Source organism: Doryrhamphus excisus, chromosome 1, assembly GCF_030265055.1.
Source record: "Doryrhamphus excisus isolate RoL2022-K1 chromosome 1, RoL_Dexc_1.0, whole genome shotgun sequence".
In the NCBI taxonomy this organism is placed as follows: Eukaryota; Metazoa; Chordata; class Actinopteri; order Syngnathiformes; family Syngnathidae; genus Doryrhamphus; species Doryrhamphus excisus.
In genome coordinates this window covers 26,384,529-26,408,807 of record NC_080466.1, presented here as the reverse complement: position 1 = coordinate 26,408,807, position 24,279 = coordinate 26,384,529, and the positions used below count along the sequence as shown (strand labels likewise).

Below are 24,279 nucleotides of genomic sequence, written 5' to 3'. Positions count from 1 at the left end.
ATTTGAACATGCATCAGATTACAATTGAATGCATCCCATAATCAGTTCCCAGTTCCACATGTCCAAAAGGAGTAGGAAGAAGCAAAGCTTATTAAATCCTACCCCTCCATCTGGTACTTTTACAATCAGTAACTGTTACATTTGTTCACTTCCTGCTTTCCTAATATTCATTCATTCATTTTCTACCGCTTTTTCCTCACGAGGGTCGCGGGGGTGCTGGAGCCTATCCCAGCTGTCTTTGGACGAGAGGCGGGGTACACCCTGGACTGGTCACCAGCCAATCACAGGGCACATATAGACAAACAACCATTCACACTCACATTGCTTTCCTAATAAAGTTTATTTTTATTTTATTATTATTATTTATTTTATTATTATTAATATTATTTATTATTATTTAATTTATTTTTTAATTCATTTATTTTTTTTTATTTTTATTTTATTTTATTTTTTTTAAGTAGGAGGTGATATGACCAATATCCAATGCCATAATGGGTACCATAGTAAGTGTCAATATAGTGATATATATAGCACGTCATGACTGGTTCAAGACTCTTCATCCTTGTATTTAGCAAACATCAACTGCTTGTATTGTTTCTTGAATTGGCTCATCGTTGTGCATTGTTTGATTTCCTTACTCAATCCATTCCATAGTTTGATTCCACATACTGAAATGCTATGGCTTTTTAACGTAGTCCTAGCATATAATTGCTTTTGTTTTAGTTTGGACTGACGTTTCATTGAAACAACACGGTTTGATTCCTGTTTTTTTTTTTTTACAGATGGCATCTTGTTTTCCTTCTGCACTGCTGAGCCCTTTCAATTTTCAGAGTTGAATGACTATTGACAACTCGTTAGTTTAATATTGCTATTTTACTAGCGACTGGAACTTTAGCTGTGTTGAGGGATCCAGTTCTTTTCGCTCGACAGGGTTCAAGTAACACCCAAAATAATGAAAGAAGAGCTTAGGCTAACATGATTTTAACACTACAACCAAACCATGGCTTTTATTGGCACGGAGGAATGCGTTTGTACGAACGCATAGCGCCTCAGTGGCGGTCGTCTTTATTTGTGCGACAGACACTGCTACTCAGCTGACAGCGCTATAGACGGTGTATGGACATATTTGCGGTCTGTACTGCCTCCAGCACTCCAAGCTGGATTCAGAACACAAGCTTTTACTGCGCAATCAACAGTAAATTAGCGTCAGCTGATTTTTTTTTTGAAACTTTTTTTTTTAAAGCAAGCAAGGCGGAACTCCAATATTCCCATAGATCATAAAATAAATATCCTTTCTCGATGTGGAGCAGTTGCGGTTCTACGCTGCTACCGTGCAGCGACTCGATCCGGTAGATGAATAACACTCGAGATGAGAGAGAGGTCTCGCAGCTGGGAGCCAGGCCGGCGAGCAACAGCGCCAGCTGCGCTCGGCGAACGCCTCGACAACACAATCGCTGTTGCTAAACAAAGCTGGAAAGTGCTGTTCAGAAGTAGCGTGATGAATAAAATGTGTGTTGTGTGAGGTTAAAGCAGTGTTTCTCAAACTGTGGGGGGGGGGGGTAGTTTTAATGTTAGTGCAGACCTGCCAGCATGTACAAATTTATCATACTCAACATGCAATTTGACTCTTGAATACGTTTTTACTGCTCTCCATTTTGTTGCATTTTTCTGGTTTCAGTTTCTGGTTCAGTCTGTACACTACAGATAAGTAAACATAGATATTATCCATTTCTCAATAGTATTCCAAAACAGGCGGGTGTGAAAACGTTTCTGTCACCTAACGGGGTGGGGGGGCATGCTAGGTTAAAGATTCCTGTCTATCAAAGCATGCAAATATGCCCCTTAGTGTCTGTAAGGACATTTGATTGCCGGTTTCGATGGTTTAGGAGCTAATAATGATTTCATCTGAGCCATTTTTCTTGCGTTGGATTTTGTTCCAAGGAACATCTGCGGACCTGAAGCAGCAGATGCGATGCTTCACACAATGCAGGAGGGGTGCAGGTGTTGGACACGCGCAAGCAAAGCCAGATGATACAAGCCGTCTATCATGAGCAGATATGTTTGCGGCGCTTCCTAGGCCAGGCTGCAAGCTAGCATTTTTTAATGTATGATCTCTGACGCCACTCGGTCACCTTTTGGACAATTCCATACTAAATTACTCTACTTTTAAAGTTGGTAATTACCATAAAGAGGGGGTGTCCAAACTTTTCCCACCGAGGGTCCACATAGGTCCTCGTTTTAAGAGTAAGTTGTGTTCCTATGGTGGATGTGTAAGTTGAGTTTTAGTGTAAGTTTGAACTTATACCTGCGGTGTTTGACTGGCTTGCATCCGGACTACGGTCATTTTTCACTTTTCTTTTCATTGACGCAATGCTACCGAGAGAGTCTGGAGAGTCCGATTTGGGACTCACCATAACTCACCATACTGTATTCTTCCAATACCGGATTCAAGTTTCTTAACATGCTAGTTTGGACAAGACACTACACCGCATGCAGGCATCCATGCATGAAATTAATTAATTAAAATGTGTTGTCATAATATTGAATATCAACGATATATAAATACAATTATAATATAACCCGATATATAATTGAATTCAATTATCGCCCAACTAAATTTGGTATTGTGACCGGCCTAGCCAGATGTAATAAGACACACGCCTTCTAAAAAGTTCAACTTTTGTCTTATTTTATACTTACTTTTCCCAAAGGTCTTAATAACAATAATAATAATAGTTAATATTAATAATCAAGATGTTTTCTGGCAAAATTGAGACCAGCCTCAGCAGTGGTTTTGGTCTTGGAACTCAGACCACGCAGACCATTTCTGGTGGAGTCATAAACATTGACCTTAACTGAGGCAAGTGAGTTCTTTGGATGTTGTTGTGGGGTCTTTTGTGACCTAGGATGAGTCGTTGCTGCTATGAGTTGGGGTCATTTTGGTCGGCCGGCCACTCCTGGGAAGGTTCACCACTGTTCCATGTATTCGCCGTTTGTGTATAATAACTCTCACTGTGCTTTGCTGGAGTCCCAAAGCTTTAGAAACGGCTAAATGGCTTCATAACCTTTTCCAGACGGATAGATCTCAATTAATCCCAGTTAACTTGTGTTTTTATGGGGGGGGGGGGGTCACTTTTTCACACAGGTCATGTAGGTTTGGATTATTTTCTCCCTTAATAAGAAAAAGTTTCATTTCAAACATTTTGTTCATTCAACTAATTTGTTGATGATCTGAAATAATTTTTTTAAAAATCAGGATGGGGCCACACACTTACTGGGGTTTAAGACGCGAGTGAAAAAGTATTCCATTCCATTCCATTCCACCTCCGAGGGCCAAACAGTAACGAGTCTGCTTAGGAGTCGTCGCCGGCTGGGAGAATAAAGCGCTTTGTCGGCAGTAAACGCTGCTTCAGTGCCATGGAAAAGTCAAGCAGTAGTGCAGTGGCATCGCACACGCCGCTGTGATGTGGCAGGCGGCGAGACTCGCTGGAGACCCATGGGTAATCTAGGGGGGGGGTCATGAATGAGAGAGAATGAAGCAAGGGTCAATGATGCCCTCTGCAGAGGAACACATATAGTACACGCGTTTATCATACAGCCATATAGTACTATCATCTATTACTACATCTATACTAAATGGCACTATATTCTTTAGTTAGTTTATGTATATTTTTTTAATTCTTAGCTTAGAGATGTTTTTACATTTTTTAGGAATATTTTAGTTAGAGGCAAGAACATTTTGTGCATTGAAAATATGGTTGCACACTAAAAACAATTTTGATTAATTCATGAAATTATTAGTCATACTAGTAAGAACACTATTTTAGTGTATTTTAGTAAAAAGTACACATGTTTAAGTGTTACTTGTACTACTTCTACTTTAGTACTACTGTACTACTTTTTTATTTGTTTGCTCGTGACAATTCAAGTACTACTCTCAGGACTAATATGTTAATTATAATTTAATTATGATTTATTTGCACGATTGAGTTAAGGTAATAATAATATAATGAATATACTGCACTTAAGCTAAAAATATATATTCAAATGAATATCCTTTATCAACATATACAATCTTTAAGTTTTTAATTGGGTTTTTTTCTGATTAAAATATTACTAGTTAGTCCACAAAATTAGACATTGTGATAAATAAAAATAGAATTTGTACTAGTAAGCAATGTGGTCTAAAAGGCAGCCTGGTGGGGCATTTGTGGTTGATGACATAACAAATTTTAGAAACTAAAAATATGAAAAACATGAAATTAAAAATGTTAAAAGATGTATACATAATCCTGTTGTAATATTTATCTATACATTCTAGCTGATTGTAAATGATACAGCATCTGGGTTACAGACTAATACGTTGGGACTCGTAGGGAGGATCTCTCTCTCCGTCACACACACACACACACACACACACACACACTGTGACGGTACGTGAATGCAGCACGTCGTTACAAAAGTGCGTTTGAGGGATGATCAGATGGTGGATTATGTGGGTACGTACACGCGTTTGGTTGACTTTTAATCGGGGGATTCTCCCACGCACACATGGAGCTGCCGTGACTTCACCGCCCCCCCCCCCCCCCCCCCCTAAAAAAAAAAAAGAAAGAAGAGTTTTAATTTTTCCACGTGTGGACGTTATTTATAGCCACACATGTGCGTGTGTGCGCGCGCAAAAAAACTGCGTGGGGGTGACTTTTAAAAAGACACACACACACTTCCACCTCCCTCCTCTTTCTTACACTCCCCACGCGTGGTTTTCCTCCTCCTGCCCCATAGAAGCAGAAAGGAGCTACCACCGCAGTCTTCCACGGGACTCCACGCTTCCATTCCCACTCAGATTTCTTCTACTTTTTATTTGTTTTTTGTGTTTTTTTGTTAATCCGCCCCGTTGTCATGCGCATTCCCGTAGATCCCAGCGCCAGCCGGAGGTTCAGCCCGCCGTCCAACAGCCTCCAGCCGGTCCCGGGCAAGATGACCGACGTGAGCTCGCCGGGAGCCGGGCAGCCCGACGCGGCGGCGGTGGCGGTGCCCAGACTGCGCGCCCACGAGAACCGCAGCATGGCGGAGATCATTGCGGACCACCCGGCCGAGCTGGTGCGCACCGACAGCCCCAACTTTCTGTGCTCGGTGCTGCCGTCGCACTGGCGATGCAACAAGACGCTGCCGGTGGCTTTTAAGGTAAGAAATGGCACAAATGCAACATGTTGCCTTCAAACACTTGCTTTGATTTAACTTGACTGTGGATGTTCTCTAAATCCTCCCCAGTCGCTGAAGGAATCAATTAGTCTTTTCTTTTTTATGTTGTCGTTTAAGGAAGCCATTTTGACATTAATGAAGCTATTAAAATGTTAAAAAGCATGTTCATGCTGTTTTCCCACAAAATGAATTGATTAATGGCGTTAGTGGGGGATTCAAGTGAAAAAGCTACAAACAAAAATGTAAAATATGCATGAAGTCATTTGTTAGAAATAATTTCACACCTAATTTTGCTTCATATATATAAAAATATCAATGTTAAATTTTTTTCTACACCCTCAAGCTTTTTAACTCCAGCTTGTTTCCCATAAAAGAAGCTTTTGATGACTCTTTAGATGTGGTCTCAAACATGATTCCAAAGCTTAGCTTGGCTAAAAAACTAAAAATATGAAGCTTTATATTTGTTTTTTATTTATTACCCGTTTTATTTATTACCTGTGTGTCGTTTGAGTCGTTTTTCTTGTGTCCCGCTGTCTCCCTGCAGGAATCTTCATGGGAATCTTGAGTGAGGCCTTGTTGTAGTTTTTGTTGTTGTTATTGTTGTGCAATGTGGTGGTTATGATATCAGCTGGAAGGTGAAGGTTGTCAGATGTGGTTAAGGCGTATAATTACCTCCAACCAGGCTGGTTGTGTTGCCGGTCCGGATGTAGGATTGACAGTGTGATAGATAGATAGATAGATAGACTCCCTTTATTGTCATTGCACAAAAACACAGTAGTGAAATTGCCAACGAAATGTCGTTGCCTGGCTCCCATATAATAACAGACACAAAAGAAGATAAGTAATAATAAATAATAATAATAATGTGGAGAATAAATAGATAGAATAGACACCAAATATGTACAACATAATGTAAAGTGCAGCGTGAACAGTAAATTGCCCAAATATTTTAAATAATTTAAATAAATAATAATAATGTAAGTAAAGGTAGAGGGGCTTATTTGGCATTCAGCAGTCTGATGGCCAGGGGGAAGTAGCTGTCTCTGAACCTGGTCGTCCTACAGCGGATGCTGCAGAGCCTTCTCCCCAATGCCAGGCGAGAGAACAGTCCATGCTGGGGGTGTGTGGGGTCAGAGCAGATCCTTAATGGGGGGGAGCTGGGTCCCGATGATCTTCTCCGCTGTCCTCACCACTCTCTGCAGTAACGTCCAGTCCGAGGCCTTGCAGCTCCCAGACCAGACGGAGATGCAGTTGGTCAGCAGGCTCTCGATGGTCCCTCTGTAGAAGGTGGTGCAGATTATGCTAAAGATGGACGTGAGCCAGGCGTGTCTTTTTACGTTTTGGTGCAGATGGAATCGTTTCGACACCCGTGTGACGTTGCGAGAAAGGATATTTTATGTTGTTTTAGGAAATATTCTAAAAAATAAATGACAGGAGGGTGGTAGGCTGACCCAAATTAGGATTCTTCATCGTTGGAGGAGGTCTTCAGTCAGTTTCCCGGAGTTCTATTTTCCTTTTATTAGAAAATACCCTGCATGTTTTATGAAAATTGGGTTATAATTTTGATTTATCAGCGAAAACCAAATCATACAAAAGCCTGACTATAAACGGTTCCATATCTGTGGTGGTCTTCCATGTTTGATTGAGTCACCTTCTCTCCTCCTGCCAGGTGGTGGCCCTGGGAGATATCCCCGACGGCACGGTGGTCACCGTCATGGCGGGAAATGACGAGAACTACTCGGCAGAGCTACGGAACGCCTCGGGCGTAATGAAAAACCAGGTGGCTCGCTTCAACGACCTGCGCTTCGTGGGCCGCAGCGGCAGAGGTGAGGCCCGCGCTCCACACCTTGATTCACCTTCGGCCTAGCATAACTCCATAACGGCCCATGCATTCTTGCATTTTTCTTTCTTTTCTTTTCACCAAGAAGAAAAGAAAATAAGTTGCGTTTTGTGATAAAAGCCTTGTCAGTGGTTTTGAGGTGGAGCAATGAAAACAATTGAAACATATAATCAAAACACATCCACAAATGACATTAGATTATTATTTATATCATGATTTATGTGTGAATATATACATTTATATCTGAAAATGGATTTCAAACATGCTTTGTATGTGAAAGTGTATTTCTAAAAAACACATTTATATGGGAGAGTGTATTTAAAAATGCATTTAAAAGTTTTAACACATGTTTTTTAAAGATGCATTTATATGAACAAAATGCGTTTTTTTGTACCTGTAAAAATGTATTTTTTTATCATACATATAATATATTATATAATGTATAATTTATGAAAATACAATGTGTAAATGTATTAAAAAGGTATTTACATGTGCAAATGTGTACAAAAATTACCATATATGTGTGAATGTACTTTAAGAACATTTTTTATGTGGGCAAATGTACTTAAAATATTTTTTTAATTATTTCTGCGAATATGTATTTTGTGCAATATTTCAAAATGCATGTACAGTAATCCCTCATTTACCACGGTGACTTGCTTCCCTTCCCGACCCGACTGTAATATCATTTCTGCAAAGAAGGATTTCTTCTTTATGAATAGAATATTTTCATAGTTACCAAAACCAAGTTGAACATCATTAGAGCCCTCTAAACATGAAATAACACCCCTATAGTCAACTTTACGTTCATATTATCCAATATAGTAAGTTTAGAGTATAATATAAGTTTTAAAAAATATATTGCTGTTTCTCTTAACACTGTTTTATGTTTTCCGCATCCGCAAGGTCTTTTCATTTCAGCAGCACTTCCTACTTGGAAGTCGAGTAAACAATTGCAAACTTCTTCAGCTGTAGTTTAGACAAGTGGTTTGGATACACTGCCCCCTGCAGTTTGGCAGCAGATACCGCAGGGAGAATAAAGACGCTTTCTCAAGAGGATTTCTGCGGGAAGTATACCCCGGCGTTATTCATAAAGTCGTGTATTGAGGTCGGCCGCCATGTTTTCAAAGTCGCATCAAAGCATATTCGATGCTGCTGTCATTTTTCATGACCAACCAATCATCAGCTCTTGAACAGTGCGTTCATTAACTGTCAGCTCATAGTTTAGCGTTAAAAATAAAAAAGCAGCACTTAAAAATAACGATTTTCCACCTTTGTCTTTCCTGAGTGGAGGGGGTGTGGCCTGTGGAGGAAGTAGTTGCTTCATGGCGGCCGGTGGAGATAGTTGTTGTTAAAAAGACGATGTAATAACAAACATTTAAACGTGTCATTCACATTCGCTCCGTGCAGCACGGACACATGCGGCACAGCGTTCCAAAATGCCTTTCACGATGTGAAGGTGTGCTCCGTACACGATACTGTAAGAAGAGAGACGTTCCCATCCTCCGCAGCTTTGTCTGGGGAGGCCGAGGAGGTAAGAAGAGGGGCAAAAAGGACAGTTATCAGGGTGGTTGGCCCGTTGCTGTGGAGACGCATGTCGGTGACACAGAATCTGGCGACAGGAAGTGACATAGGAGCTCCCGGCGAGATCAGACTACGAGGTGTCTGAAATGAATACCTGGCGTAGGGGAGCGAGGGCGGGGGGGGTGATGACACGGCCGAGGTGTGACAGCCGGGATTGATAGCATGGCAGGCTAGCGTAAACAGATACTCTTGATAGCATCATTACACTTCATAGCGCACCCACCTTGGAAACGTACAGTTGGCAGGTTGCCTCCTGTTTCCACCCCCCCCACCAGGAAACCATCTTTCCCACACGCCTCCCGTGTTATTCACATGTTTAACTTTCACGCCCTAGTAGCACGGTTTCCAGTAACGCCGGAGCAACATCAGCATATACATCCTGTAGCCGGTAAAGCCAGGCCTTCAGAATAAAAGCAGCACGGTTGCACCAGCAGTCATCACACCAGGACCATTTTGTCTTGCGTCAGGGGAAATCCTAGTGGGTTATCCAAATTTCCCTTGTTTGCCATAATTTTCCTTACTTTTTCAGAAGATTTCCCAGATGATTGACATTAAAAATGCAGGTATTTTGGGTCCATCACACAAACGTCACTTTGTAGATGTTGTATAACATCCATCAGCTGACATTTAGCCCATCGCCCGATTCACTCTTGCTTCCCCGCGGCGTTCCAAGCTACACATGGAGATGCTACTTTCATGTTTATTATTCCAATTAGGGATAAACTAACTCAGCTGTAAAATCTATAATAATAAACGTTATCCTTTCACTTGTAGCGGCTAACATGAAGTACTTCGGTAAAGTTAGAAACAACCGCTATATGTGGTACTTCCTGTTTTATGGTTATCATCATTAGCATTGTTTCGACCAAAAACTAACCAAAGAAAAACCAAAATTGCCAAAATTTCACTGAAAGTGTCTTCACCGCACCACCTAGGCTAGCATGGAATTTAGCTGTTTTGATATTGGTCAACTATTTAGTGTTTTATAATTTTTGTTATTGCGCCTTTTTTCCACAAATAACTTTGATTGGTTTAAAGGGGCTGGACTATTATGCTCATTTTTGGCCCTTTTTAGTGAGGTGTGGACTCCTATAGAGCAGCTACACATGATGCACAAAAGCTTTCTTGATCTTCCAGAATCTGCACCTATCCCAGCTGTATTTCCTTGGATATCCAAAACAGTCTGTTTTAATTTATTCCACCCACGGACCACTCTGCTGTGGCCGGTTGGAGGGCAGGCCTAGAGCTTATACCCGGGCACGCACATATATAAGGAAGTGAGCCGGTGTTTGTGTTCAGAGCCATCCCAAAAGTCTTTCAAGGCTCACTTCCACCTCGTTGTCGGAAACTTTGACGTGGTTTAACACGAGGATACGCCCTTTTTTAGGTCCCCTTCACGTTGAGGTGTTGTAGTAAACATACATTGGTGTAAAAGAAATAAAGTCAGTCTTCAGTTGTAGCTCCTAGCGTCCCAGTCACGGCCGTCCTGCAGGACACCTGTTGCATCTGTCCTCATGTTTACAGTCAGTGAACGAGCAGGACGCCCACGTGCGGACAGCTGCGGCGATGAGTCGCCGCATATAACCCCCCCCCCCCCCCCATTTCCTGTTTCGCCGTTCGTTGCCACGGTGACATGACGCATACCTTTTTACTGTTCATGCTGCTGCTGACCTGGAGCGTTGATTCACGGCATTCCTGGTGCACGCGCGCGCACGCTCGCACATACACAGGCGCACGCACACACTCTTATGGCGAGAGGAAGTGACTATTAAAATGCCTGTCGCCCACTCACGCTGCAGAGTCTGCTTAACGACACACTGTCTCCCGCAGTCAAACCTCCATTTAGAGCGTGCCAGCCAAGCTAAATAGACCCTCTCACACACACGCCAGCGGTGTCTGTCATTAATCCTCCTCAATGCCCCCCTCCCACCCCCCTCCACCCGGTTTGTATTGGCTATTGTGGCACCACAAGCACACTTGTGACTGCGGGATGCTTTTTTGGCCGTGAATGTGGCGCATTGTCTCTGCTGGACGGCGTGTCATTTGATGTTGTTTGATGTCCCCGCAGGCAAGAGCTTCACTTTGACAATCACAGTATTCACCAACCCGCCACAAGTCGCCACTTACCACAGAGCCATAAAGGTCACTGTGGACGGACCGCGGGAGCCCCGGAGTGAGTACCACAATGTGCACACACACGCACACACACACAAAGCACTTCATTTAAAAGGTCCCATGTTCTAATATTTTTCTGCTGGAATTTAGACAGTTTAAGAGTACTTTTAGCAACAGGCCATTTTGGGTGACTGTAGCTTTAATGCTAATGAATGAGTTATATTAGTCCACACCCACTTTATACACTTTTTACATATATGCTGTAACTCTGCTCCAACGTATTAGATGGACGTTGTTTTGAGATGTGTAGCGAAGCCTGCTTTGTGTCATTGTATATATTTTTTAATAATAATAATTTAATAATACATGTTTAATAAGCCTCCAAAGTCCAAACTGAAAAGACTATTGCAAAGGACGTGGCACAATTCTTCATTTCAGCAAGCTTTGAAGAGCCCAACATTTTTCTAACTTGTAAATAAACACAGTTGACATCAATTTTTTTATTTTAATATATTTGGAAAATATCTACACCTCTAAAGTTTATCATGAGTTCAAACCCTTATATGATATTTATCACGATATTGTTTTTATTTTTAAAATAAAAAATCTTAGCGAAAAATAGCCACTAATGTAAAGGAAATAAATAGTGAAAAATCTATCATGAATTCAAACCCTTATACGATATTTATCACAATATTTTTTTTATTTTTTAAATACAAAATCTTATCGAAAAATAGCCACTAATGTAAAGGAAATAAATATTGAAAAATTAAATTAATCGTTTTCATAAAAACCTTTAGCTCCCCCACATCCTCAGCTAATACAAAAAGAACAAAATATGAAATCAAGTGTCCTGCTTAAGAAGAAATGTTTAAATGTCAGCAGCGGAGGGGGTTGTTGGTTTAATGCCTGATTAATCATGTCTTTCACAACACCGAGGGCAATTAGCTCATTAGTCTCCATTTTCCACTGGAAAAGATGATGCGCTACCATTAAAATGAACTGGTTTGTAGTTTTCTTAGGTTGACCTCTCGCTGACGTCTCAAATTAGTCAGTCGGTTAAATGTGGCTTGAATGCCCGCAGATGCTGCTTGGTGAGAGGTGTGGCTTTTTTGCAGGCGTGGGTGCTAGTTAGCATTTTGGCTACGTGAAGCCCTGCCCTCATAAGAAAGTCCTTCTTTACCAATTTACTGTATTTCCTCATGTTGTGATCCGGTGGCCTCTACTCTAATTGATGCCGCGCCCCAATTATTTTCCACTTGCGGCATCCAATTGAACAAATACGTGCTGCACCTCAGACGTATGCTGTGCAAGGTTTTCTTCCAATGCTTTAAATCACTGGTTCTCAATTATTTGATGCCATGCCCCCGATGGGGGGGTAGAAATGTTTTTGCGTCCCCCGATTTTAAATATTAACATTCATTCATTCATTCATTTTCTACCGCTTTTCCTCACGAGGGTCGCGGGGGTGCTGGAGCCTATCCCAGCTGTCTTCGGGCGAGAGGCAGGGTACATACACCCTGGACTGGTGGCCAGCCAATCACTGGGCACATATAGACAAACAACCATTCACACTCACATTCATACCTATGGACAATTTGGAGTGGCCAATTAACCTAGCATGTTTTTGGAATGTGGGAGGAAACCGGAGTACCCGGAGAAAACCCACGCATGCACGGGGAGAACATGCAAACTCCACACAGAGATGGCCGAGGGTGGAATTGAACCCTGGTCTCCTAGCTGTGAGGTCTGTGCGCTAACCACTTGACCACCGTGCCGCCCTAAATATTAACAAGGAAGTGATAATATTGATTTATTTATCTGTATTGTACAGGCTGAACTTGGAGAGCAGTGAAGCATACAGGCGTATTTAGAGGTCAAAGTGCATGATGGGTACATGTTGAACGTCCTCCCTGCCCCTAGTGGGGCTCGCCCCACTATTTGGGAAGCAGTGCTTTAAATGGACATGAAGCAGAGACACAAAAAGACGGAATATTCCTGAGAGTGCTCGCATCAGCTCCTTTTAATGGCCGTATAAAAGTTTTTACTATACATTAGCCGTCAGTGCCAACGGGTCTGGCAGGCAGCTGTTTGCCCCCTCCCCGTTCATAAGAATGAAATATTGAGAAAAATAAATTGTAAAGCAAATATTCCGAAGAATATGGCGTCGCAAACAAGCGGCGGCACATGTGGCAGCAGGACAGAGCGGAGCCGCGAGACACCGAGATTAGCAGCAGCTTCGTTCCCTGGGAGAGGAAAAGCTGCCAAGAAAACACTCACTCACACGCTCGCGAGATGCTGGCTTTGATCAAAAGCGTTTCCTGTGCATCTGCTGTCGCACGTCACATGACTTTTTTTTTTTTTTTTTTTTTTTTTTAACAAGCTGCTTGTTTGGTTGTGAACAGATGAGATTCAGACATCTCGATTCATGTCCAGCCCGTCATCAGGTGAGCTGGTTCCGTGTTGGACAGCCTCTGTTGTTCTCGTCTGAACACAACTTGTTGTTTTTTTAGTGTTTTTTTTAATTTGGCGTACTTTTTGTACTCTTTTGCATATGAGAGTGACTCGACGTCTCCGTGCAGGCGCCGTCTCCGCAACTAACGCCACCGCGTGGTCGGGATGACATCGCCGCAATAGTTGTACTCCCCGACATCGGCCAGGACACATCTCGCCCGCCAAAGTCGTGAAATCAGAGAATCTGGGAAACAGGAATAGAAAATGGATGGATGGCACCCTGCTTTGGGGTATGGTCGGGTACCCAGACTCGGGGCAACTAGTGTATGGTCACTCGCGTTCTTGGCACTTACTGGTGGATGTCTCAGTCTGCCGCCATGTTGGATGAATGTTAAATCGGGCGTATGACGACACCTCCTTGAGTAAAGGGCGACCACGCACGAATCCGTGAATGAATTCATGAACAAATACCGTTTGAACTCCGTGGTATTGAACTTTATGTAGTTAATTGCACAGATTGACAAAGATCAGCTTGAACGGGAGATCTGTGGTGTGGGGGAGGTTGTGGGGGTGGGAGGGTGAATAAATCATGTCCCTCTGGCCACTGAGTCATTAGCAAAAGGCTAAGTCGATTTTGCATTGTGTTTAATGACCACGGCTCTTGGTTGTCATGTGGTTTGCCAGTGTATGCTGGTGTGTGTGTGTGTGTGTGCGCGTCCCTGCATGTCCGTCCTCAAGCCTCAAGTGCATCTGTGTGTGTGTGTGTGTGCGCACGCTCCTGCCACATTTTTAGTGTGTTATTGTGCTAATGGTGTCGTCAGTCCAGCGCTGATTGTGAGCGCAACTAATAAGCCTCATTAAATGTAATTTGCAGCTAATGGGCAGGGAGGGGCCGCTTGAACCAATACGCCGTTTACAGGTGCTGCTGTGACGCTCACACACACACACACACACACACACATGTTCACGGTCCACTTCCTTTTTTGTAAATTCCATGATATTTTGTTTAATTGATGCTAGGTGGAAGAGGAAAAAAACCACTGCGGTGTCACACAGCTTGAGTTTTGTGGCGCGAGCGTGTCTGTTGTGTGTCAGTGGTCGGGATTAGTGGTCAGGCGAAAGGGGCTCGGGGGGTTGTGTGTTGGTTGGGTTTTGGTCAGGGTGTTAACAAGTCTGGTGAAGAGCCTGCAGAGACCGTATTCGTGGTTCACGACGCGTTCATGCCAAAGCCCACACATACGCACATACGGTATGTACACACGAGGCATGGACAGCTAGTACTTCAGAACAGTCACTTCAGGTTTGCTAGCATCATAAAATGGAGCCTTGGACAGAAGAACTACAGTATTGTGTAATATATTATTGTACAACCTTCATGACTTTGCAATTGTCAGTCACTTGTAGATTGTAGTGACCCAAAGCCTAAATAATCTTTAATTAATTTAATTAATCTTTAATGCTGTATATCAACCATCACCAAATGGCGGCTCTCGATGATGGCCCTATGCAGACCCATTAAAGTGAATGGCAAATATAATAACAACATATAATCATGGGGGCGGCACGGTGGTCTAGGGGTTAGCGCACAGACCTCACAGCTAGGAGACCAGGGTTCAATTCCACCCTCGGGCATCTCTGTGTGGAGTTTGCATGTTCTCCCCGTGCATGCGTGGGTTTTCTCCGGGTACTCCGGTTTCCTCCCACTCCAAATTGTCCATAGGTATGAATGTGAGTGTGAATGGTTGTTTGTCTATATGTGCCCTGTGATTGGCTGGCTACCAGTCTAGGGTGTACCCCGCCTTACGCCCGAAGACAGCTGGGATAGGCTCCAGCACCCCCGTGACCCTCGTGAGGATAAGCGGTAGAAAATGAATGAATGAATGAACATATAATCATGCTGGCGGATTACTTCACTTGTTACGGTTACGTGACGGCAAACGCAGTGACGTCACTCAAAACAAACCAATGAAATAATTGAAGTTGTCGAGCGAATGAGAACCACGGCTTCCTCAAAAGTTGATAGAGAAAAGCAAACATTTAAAAGTGAATGGCTGCAAGAATACGGTGTATTTTGATTCTTCTACAATCCAGTGCCAAACCGTTGTGTGTTGCTCAAAAGTGAACATCAACATGTGACGCAACAACCCGACAAAACACACAAAAAAGTCCCCTGTGAAATGTTGTTGACAGATGGAAAAAAAATGTTCGTCTTGCTGGGAATCACCAAATATTATAACTTCTGTCTGAGCTTGTTTCATAAGCAGAGTAGCAGAGCTTGGGGGAGGCCAGAGAGCTTATCAGGCTTACAGCCATGCCCATATAAGGAAGTCTGTTCCTCTGTGACATGACAAAGTGGGCAGGTTTGAGCCATCCCTAACTTCTTTCAGGGCTCACCTCCAAATTCGCAGACCTCATGATCTGAAACTTTGGCGTGGATTAACACCAGAATATGACATTCTAACTACATTTATTGGTCAGAAAAATGGGAAACGCAAAATAGTTCCCCTTTAAATGCAATTTCTATGGCCAAATAATTATGTCCAAATAGTAGTACATAGTATATAGTTGTGCATTGCCATGGAAATACAAACTGATGTATGAAAATCAGCAGGTGATCTAAGATTGAGCTCTGTGGGCTGCCAGGGCATTACCTACTTGAGCTGTGCGCTTTATAAACGAGTCGTTCAAAACTTACTCCTGAGGTTTTCAATACAATACTCATCTCTGGTAACTCCAGAGTAATTCCCGAACCCTACTACCACTAAATAAAAAAATGAGAAAAAAAAACAGGTAACATTACTTACTGATTGAGCAACTGTTACTCGAACTGCATTTGTATAAAAGTAATAACCTTGTGGAAAAAGCAACAGATCCGTTGCCTCATATCAACTTTCCTTTCCCCTTCCTGCCCGGCGCCGCTTGACAAATGCAAGTTTCTGTGCGTGCTTTTTGATGAATGAATCGAATACTCGATTCACTTCAGTGAGTGAGTGAGTCATAAGAACTCGGGTCAGTCAAATGAATGGCGTTTCCCATCGCAATTACAAACCAACCTTTATGATTGCAGTCAACAATTTGTATTGGCTGTCATTAGACTACTAATACTAAACTAATATAAAGTAGTGTCTGTTGAGGCCTGGAACCATCCATATTTCTGCCGTGATAAAAGTCAACACACATCTTTACCGCCTTACAACGACAGCAACAAAAAAAAAAGTCTGAACAATGGAGGCCTGACAAGTCAAATAAAAACAGCAAAAACATGAAGAGCAAAGAAAAGAGAGGGGAGACGGAAAACAGAAAGAACCTTCAGGCTTTTCCAGAGGCAGTCAGTCAGTTGAACGTCTCATGAAGTCCCTTGAAGGCGTGCCAAGTGTGTGCAACGCCAAACACAAAATCATTCAACGTCTGAGGGCGGAGTGAGAAGCAGAGAGTGAGAACAGCGTCGAGAAATAAAGAGCGTCTAGGGTTGCTTCTCTCCCGTTATGAATAATCTCTAATGTGTTTTTAGCGTGAAGTAATAGTACCGCCTTTGGGAATTGTCATGAGTGTGTGTGTGTGTGTGTGTGTGTGTGTGTGTGTGTGCCCGTTCCTTCCATGGCGTGCTTCCTGCATGGACCACACAGACGCCTGGCAGAGCTCCACCACAGTCAGCACGGCTCCTTCTCGCCTCTTCACTCGCTTTTTCCCCCTCTTCCTCTTTTTTTTCCATCTCTGGTTTTATCATCTTCCCTCATTTCTTCCTAACGCCCCTCCACCGCCCCCCACCCCGCCTCCCTCGATACCAGACCCCCGTGGTGGACGGGCGCCTGGCTGTCACCCGTACCACACTTTTTTTCCTCTGATAGCTCTTACTCTTCTCTCCGCCGCCGGTCTCCGGAATGATTAATCGTGTCTGAGCGTTGAAGAAAAAAAAACAACATTGCCATAAAAAGATTAATTATGGCCGCAGATTATCGTTTCATAATCTGCACTTGGGGGGGCTATCACAAGAGAGGACGAATGTGCACGCACACACCGAGGACTGTCATCGTGTTAACAAATCAGGGCAGATCATAGCAGTCCTCAGACACCATGCAGATATGCCACCTAGTGGCTGTAAGCGGCGTAGGGATCATGGCACCAGTTTTGGAGTTTTGAGCAGATTGGATTGGACTCTTTAGCTTCACCGAGGGGTCGTTGGTAGGTCTTTGTGTCAACAAAAAGGTTTTTGAGCAAAATAATAGCATGTCTGTCCCAAACACTTTTTAGTCTTTGATCGAGTTTCAATCTGTTATCAATTTTAATCTTGATTCAAAAAGTACAGGTTTCTCCGATCACATCAGCAAATTTCTACCAAAAAAAAGTTATTTGATCCCAAACTGATCGTCAGCAAGTTTCTAAAAGATTTAGGTCCATCCGAAAAAATATCTCTCCTGTCCAAAACCGTGTTTAATTCTTTGAGTTTGAATCAATGGCATTGGTATTAATCTAATATTAAAACAAAATAAATAATTTGTGTAAAACAAAATAATAATACAGCTCCACTGTCCCAAACCAATCACATATTCTGTTCTTTCAGTTTTAATCGATTGATGGTGTTGCTATTAATTGCGATTAACAACAATTTCCCTTTCAGTTTCTCCGATCATATCGGCAAGCTTCAAAAGTGTTAGGTCTATTTAAAAAAAATTTAAAAAAAAACTTGACTCACCTATCCCAAACTGGTTTTTGTTCTTTTATTTTTAATCTGTCGATCAATGCCATCATTGTTAATCATGATTAAAAATAACACTAAAACATACAGCAAGTTTTCTAAAGGTTTTAGGGCTCTACAGCATAATACTAGCTCTCCTATCCCAAATGACTTGCATATTTTGGACAGAGTTTGAATCCTGTTGAACGATGCTGCCGCGATTAATAGCGATTAAAAAAATTAAAAATAAACAGGATGATTTGTTCTGTATACTGTTCAAGTATATAACATTTAGGATTGTTGCGCTTCATCAACTACGCTACAAACTACTGTCCCCCAAGTTAAACCATTTTTCTGCTTGAAAAAGAAGGATTTCACACTTATAAATCACCATAAAGCCACCATAAGTGCTAACATTAGCCTAGCTTAGCATAAATCACAGTGTGGCAAAAACCTTCTCAAGTCACCCGGGATAGAATGTCATTTCTGGACTTCAGACAAAGCCGGCCTTGTTTCAAGTCTCGAGGCTAAGCTAATCTAAGCTAAGCTAAGCTAAGATAGCTTTGGCGTCACTCACATACGCCTTAAAGCAGCTCCCTGAATGACACCGTAACTGTCACTGTAAATCTCGACACAAATCATTCCCTTGTCTATGAAACGGGGGGGTTGGATCTCCCTGCAGCAGTAACAAATGAGCGTACAAAGATCCTTGTACTCGCATCCAATCTGAAGGAGCCATTAATTACACAGGATTTGATCCCGTTTGCCGACTTTTTCTTCTTTCGGCAGAATTGCTGTCGCGACGCAAATCTGAGCTCGTGTCTCTTGGAAGGCTGCGGTGATCGTCTGCTTGGATCCGTGATCAGAGATCTGTTGCCGTTATCCCCGCTAATCTTCACACACATGTGCACACGCGTGTGTGTACACAAGTGTGTGTGTGTGTGTGTGTGTGTGTGTGTGTGTGTGCAGGCGGCCATCATGGAGCCCCGCACATCTGGGGCGAATTTGTCCGTGCTTCCGGCTGCCGGCCGGGGCAGAGAAGTGGCAGACTCTATCGCAAATCTACGCCGCTTTTCAACAGGGGATGATGGGAATCTCAGGGACTTTCCCTACAACGGGTGAAATCATCCGACTTTCCCGCTTCTTTAAATACCTCGGGGTCATTCCCGTGCCCGGCCTGGGTTCCGGTAAAACAGCTGAGACATCCAGAGTTTGGCAGCTGTTGTCTGAAAGGTATAATTAAGCCACGGAGAAAAAGCACGCTTACCGTAAGGCCATGAAGACAATGTCATTGTGGCGTGGGCTGTTGTTTTAACCGAGTAGGATTTGATGCCGTTGCAGGGCAACAGTATTTGTTGTCAAAATTGCCGAGTTTTTCCTCAGAATGTATGACTTTTCAGAGAGTATCACATGCTGTGAAATGACAGCAGGGACAAAAGAGAGCTCTTTATTAAAGGACCCATTCTGAGCCTTTTTCTGTAGAACATTTTGCGTCAGACTCCAGAAGATGGAGGCCCCGCAGCAACAGCGTGGGGGACATGTGATGGGACTACTTGGAGCCACGGTCTTGTAGCAGCAGCAGCAGTAGATCAGGGACCGGAGCGAGTTATGCAAGTGTAAACCAACTTGTTCAGTTCGAGAATGGAGAGCGCAAGCCATCAAGCTAAAAGCCCGGACTGTTAACTCAATGTCCAGTCCATGTGACGTTTACTGACCTACGCTCTTTATTGCTGTCTGGTTCTACCATATCTTACTTATTGTGTGGAAATATGGGCTAATAACTATAAAAGCAATCTTCACTCTCTAAATGTACTGCAAAAAAGGTCAGTAAGGATAATTCATAATGGCACCTACAGAGAACATACTAACTCCTTATTTCTAAAATCACAAATACTTCAACTTGCTGATATAGTTCATCTTCAAACAGCTAAAGTAATGCATAAGGCTAAAAATAACCAATTAGCTAAAAATGCCATCCAATACTTCTCTACAAGAGAGGATAAATATGACTATTACTATTATATATTACTATATAATATGTGTATCATATTACTATGGTACACATAATGTCATTGTATGGTCATATCACCTCGTACTTCGGTACAAGGTACATTATTAAAAAAAAAAACCTTAAACTGTATTATGGAAAGCAGGAAGTGAACAAATGTAACAGTTACTGATTGTAGAAGTACCAGATGGAGCGGTAGGATTTAATAAGCTTTGCTTCTTCCTACTCCTTTTGGACATGTGGAACTGATTGATTGTAAAAGTAAACTGTATTATGGAAAGCAGGAAGTGAACAAATGTAACAGTTACTGATTGTAAAAGTACCAGATGGAGGGGTAGGATTTAATAAGCTTGCTTCCTCCTACTCCTTTTGGACATGTGGAACTGTGAACTGATTATGGGATGCATTCAATTGTAATCTGATGCATGTTGAAATGAAATTAAACCATTACCATTACACTTGCTCAGCCTGATGAGCCAGCGTGCTAAAGTTGTCTTGTCGCATCGGATGTGGCCTACTTCCCGGACCGGATAACAGGTTAAACCTTCTGCTTCCATAAATCTTTGAAAAAGGTGTCAACTTGACGTGCCGGCATCCAAACCTGCTGGCCAACTTAGCAGACATAAACAAAGCTTTGGGTTGAAAGATCCTACCCAGGATCCGGTCCTTCATCCAGTCCGTCTGCTGCAGGGCAAAAACTGGTTTTCCATGAGGCAAAATTCCCTCCAAATCACCTTGACACTATTGAGTTTTTCTAAAAAAATCCGTGGACGCCAGTACGTTTTTCCCAGCATCTAACACGGAGCAGGTTGGGTCAGATTCTGAAGCAGCAGCCTGATTGTTTGTGGGCCAGCTGGAGGTCTGCCAAGCACAGCGGGAGTTTGATATTTACTCCGCTCCGCACTTGAGTAGACACCAAACCATGTCATCGGTTTCATTGTCCCACTTTTACTGAGCTGGCGTCCGCAGGAAACACGCTGAATTAAGACTAAATGATTTCATTCTAATTTGCTGCTCAGCTTGTCTTTTGGACAGGTCCCGCCTCAACGAGAGAATGGCGAGCATAAGGAATGCAGGAAGAGAGCGGGACTAATATTTTTGGCATGGGTTGAAGGATCCTGTAGGGATAATGGTGGCGTGGCGTGGTCGTGGCGTGAGAAACTGTGTTTACCTGATGACAGGAGGAGCCTCGGGTTAAAAGTGGAAAAGTAGGGCATAAAACTTCCTCTCCTTGTTTTATCTTTTCTAGTGGGATGAAAAAAGGTCCTGGCATCGCTTTCGTAAAACGACCTCCTTCCACCTCCATTCTGAATGTAGTTTTCCCTTTGGGAATAATGGAAATAAAAGCAGTCACTTCCAGGCGATCCGTTGGATTCTGAAGTCACGATGTAGCCTTTAGCTTAGACTTTAGCTGGGTCCCCGCAAATCGTGAATAGGCGTGGTCCAGAACTACATCTGGAGCCGTCTTAATGGCCGTACCGATGTCAAAAGAAGTTAGCGATAAAAGTGTCAATGCTAACTTGTTAGCAATGTTAACAATGATCAACTCCGTTTGTCCTCAGGGCATCGCCAGAAGCTGGAGGACCCGCCAAAGTCGGGCCTCTTCTCAGACCGCCTGAGTGAACTGGAGAGGATGAGGGTGAGGGTGACAGTGCCCGCCCAGGCCCCGCGGCCCGCACTCAACACGGCGGCCAACACCTTCAACCCGCAGGGACAGACACAGATAACCGGTGAGCCCGCCTGACCCTCCGTCACCATGGCGACAGGTCTTTAGTGCTTGATTTTACTGGTTCAGGTTTGTAGTCGCATGTTGCTTTAGTGACGCGTTCAAGTGTCGTCCAGATCGTCCTCCAACAAAAGGAAGATAAACATTAGCGATGTCATCTTGCATAACACACCAAGCGACTCCGAAACCGCCAGGCGGCCATCATTTCATGTAACTTAAAACTTCTTTATCTTTCTCTGCTTCCTCCCTTCCCCTTGGTTCATCCTCCCTCCCCAATCAGACCCGCGTCAGTCCCAGTCCTCTCCTCCTTGGTCTTATGAACAGACGTACCCGTCCTACCTGAGTCCTATGGCGTCCCCCTCAGTCCACTCCACCACCCCCCTCTCCTCCAGCCGAGGCACGGGCCTGCCCGCCATCAGCGACGTGCCTAGACGCTTGCCAGGTAGACATCCACCTCATCCACCGTACTGTGTAGCCACCCATCTGATCTCCGCATTAATCATTAACAACTCATTTCATCTACACATTATTGCTAATAACTCATTTAATCACAACATTAATCGCTGATAACTCAATCTCCACATTAATCACTAATAACTAATTTAATCTCCACACTAGTTCCTAACAACTGATTTAATGGCCATATTAGTCACTAATCACTCATTTAATCATCACATTAATTGGATAACTCATTTAATCTCCACATTAATAGCTGATAACTAATTGAATCTCCACATTAATCGCTGCTAACTCAATCTCCACAGTAATAACTAATTTAATCTGCACACTAGTTCCCAACAACTGATTTAATAGCCATATTAGTCACTAATAACTCATTTAATCTCCACAGTAATCTCCAATAACTCATTTAATCTCCACACTAGTTTTTGATAACTAATTTAATAGCATATTAATCACTAATAACTCATTTAATCTCCACACTAATCACTAATAACTCATTTAATCTCCACACTAGTTCCTAACAACTGATTTAATGGCCATATTAGTCACTTGTAACTCATTTAATCTCCACATTAATCACTAATAACTCATATAATCTCCACACTAGTTTGTGATAACTAATTTAATAGCCACATTAGTGACTAAAAAATAATTTGCTCTCCACATTAATCTCTAATAACTCATTTAACCTCCACACTAGTTTGTGATAACTAATTTAATGGCCACATTAGTCACTAATAACTCATTTTAGCTCCATCACTAATAACTAATTTCATCTCCACATTAATCATGAAAAAGTCAACATCCATGTTAGTCACCAATACCTCGTATGACCTCCAAGGTCATGCTAGCATCACACCAGACCAAAGCTGTTCATGGTGAACAAATAAGTCACATGACTTCTGCTATAAAACGGAAAGAAAAGCAAAGATGGCGACCCCTTCACTGCTCTTGTTGTCTCTCGTGGTAGCTTATTGGATGTCGGGATTCTCTTTTCTTTTGTTTGTGGCTGCGAGCCTTTGATCTCAGAAGGATTGTGGGTAATAATAGGCTCGGGACTTGGGACTTGGGACTGACAAATAAAGCGTCTTTATGGGCAAAATGCCACTCTGTCAAGGTATTGGGACTAATTACATCAGCCAGTCTCTTTGGTGTAGCAGCGGCATCTGGGTTGCAATTTGTTGAAACCCAGATGCAGACCATCACCCCCCAACCCCCCCCCCCCCCCCCCCTCCACCCCCTGCCTTCTCTCCCAATTAAAGAGAAGCGCCACTTTAAGACCAGTTCTATGTTCTACATGGTTCTCCACCTGTTTGACCACATAGTACCTGTTTCTTTTCTTCCTCCTGTGCATGCGTGTGCATGCGTGTGCGTGCACGACGATGCCAACATGAGCTAGCTTGGATTTCCCCTTCTGCAGCTTCATCACGTGCACGCCATTCTTTCTCGTCATTGCGAGGGAATGCACGCCTTCATATCTCCCGTGTGACGTAACGCAGGATCTCTCACTTCTCCGCGGATCATGTTGACACCTCAGTAACACAATACGGCTACACAAGAACCCCCCCCACCCCCCTCACCCCCACCCGAGGGTGGCCTGCAGAAGCTGATACGGACGCTTAGGTGCTAAATGCCCCGCCCCGACACACACACACACACACACACACACAGTCCAACTTATGTGTCACAAGTTCAACTAGTCGAGTCTCATTTCGGAAATGTTTTGTCAAAAAACTCCAACTGTGCTCTTGTTCAAAACGATAAATCCGCTTCTGGCGAATCATCACAAACGCCACTCGGCATTCGAACCGGGCTGTTAAAAAGGCGTAGCCCAACACCTACTACTTCTACGGGAATCAGACCGTGGTGGGAAGAAGATGTTTAGAAGGTCTTAATTGGCAGCATATGCTATCTGACGCTAGCTACGCTTGCACATTACACACGCTGATCCACCCCCCTGCCCCGGTCCCCGCTAGTCTGTCCCCAGCAGACATGGCGACATGGAAGACGCCTTGTGATTTACGATAAGCAAGCCATAACAGGACTCCGCCACTAAGGGGAGACAAAAGTGGGAGTGGGAGTGGGGACCTCCCATTCGCTATAAACTCCGCACCCAGCGCCGCACGCAACCGCAGCCAGTTAGCGGTTTTTTGGGGGGGTATTTCTTAATAGGGGGCAGCAAAGTGAGGGTGAGACACACACACACACACACT

The 24,279-nt window shown here is 43.2% G+C and overlaps 1 protein-coding gene across 7 annotated transcripts in view; it reads left to right on the top strand.

The window, feature by feature from the left end:
• Positions 1–24,279, top strand: part of LOC131120346 (runt-related transcription factor 2-like) — a 116,346-nt gene that overhangs the window by 90,279 nt on the left and 1,788 nt on the right. For 5 of the 7 annotated variants that reach the window (XM_058065220.1, XM_058065219.1, XM_058065223.1 and 2 more), the window contains 5 exons: positions 4,916–5,184; positions 6,872–7,028; positions 10,695–10,799; positions 21,441–21,608; positions 21,885–22,046. In XM_058065220.1, coding sequence (XP_057921203.1) covers positions 4,916–5,184; positions 6,872–7,028; positions 10,695–10,799; positions 21,441–21,608; positions 21,885–22,046 — 861 coding nt within the window. Of the gene's footprint in view, positions 1–4,738; positions 5,185–6,871; positions 7,029–10,694; positions 10,800–21,440; positions 21,609–21,884; positions 22,047–24,279 lie in introns of those variants that run through there. The other 2 variants (XM_058065225.1, XM_058065226.1) reach the window with 2 other exon arrangements.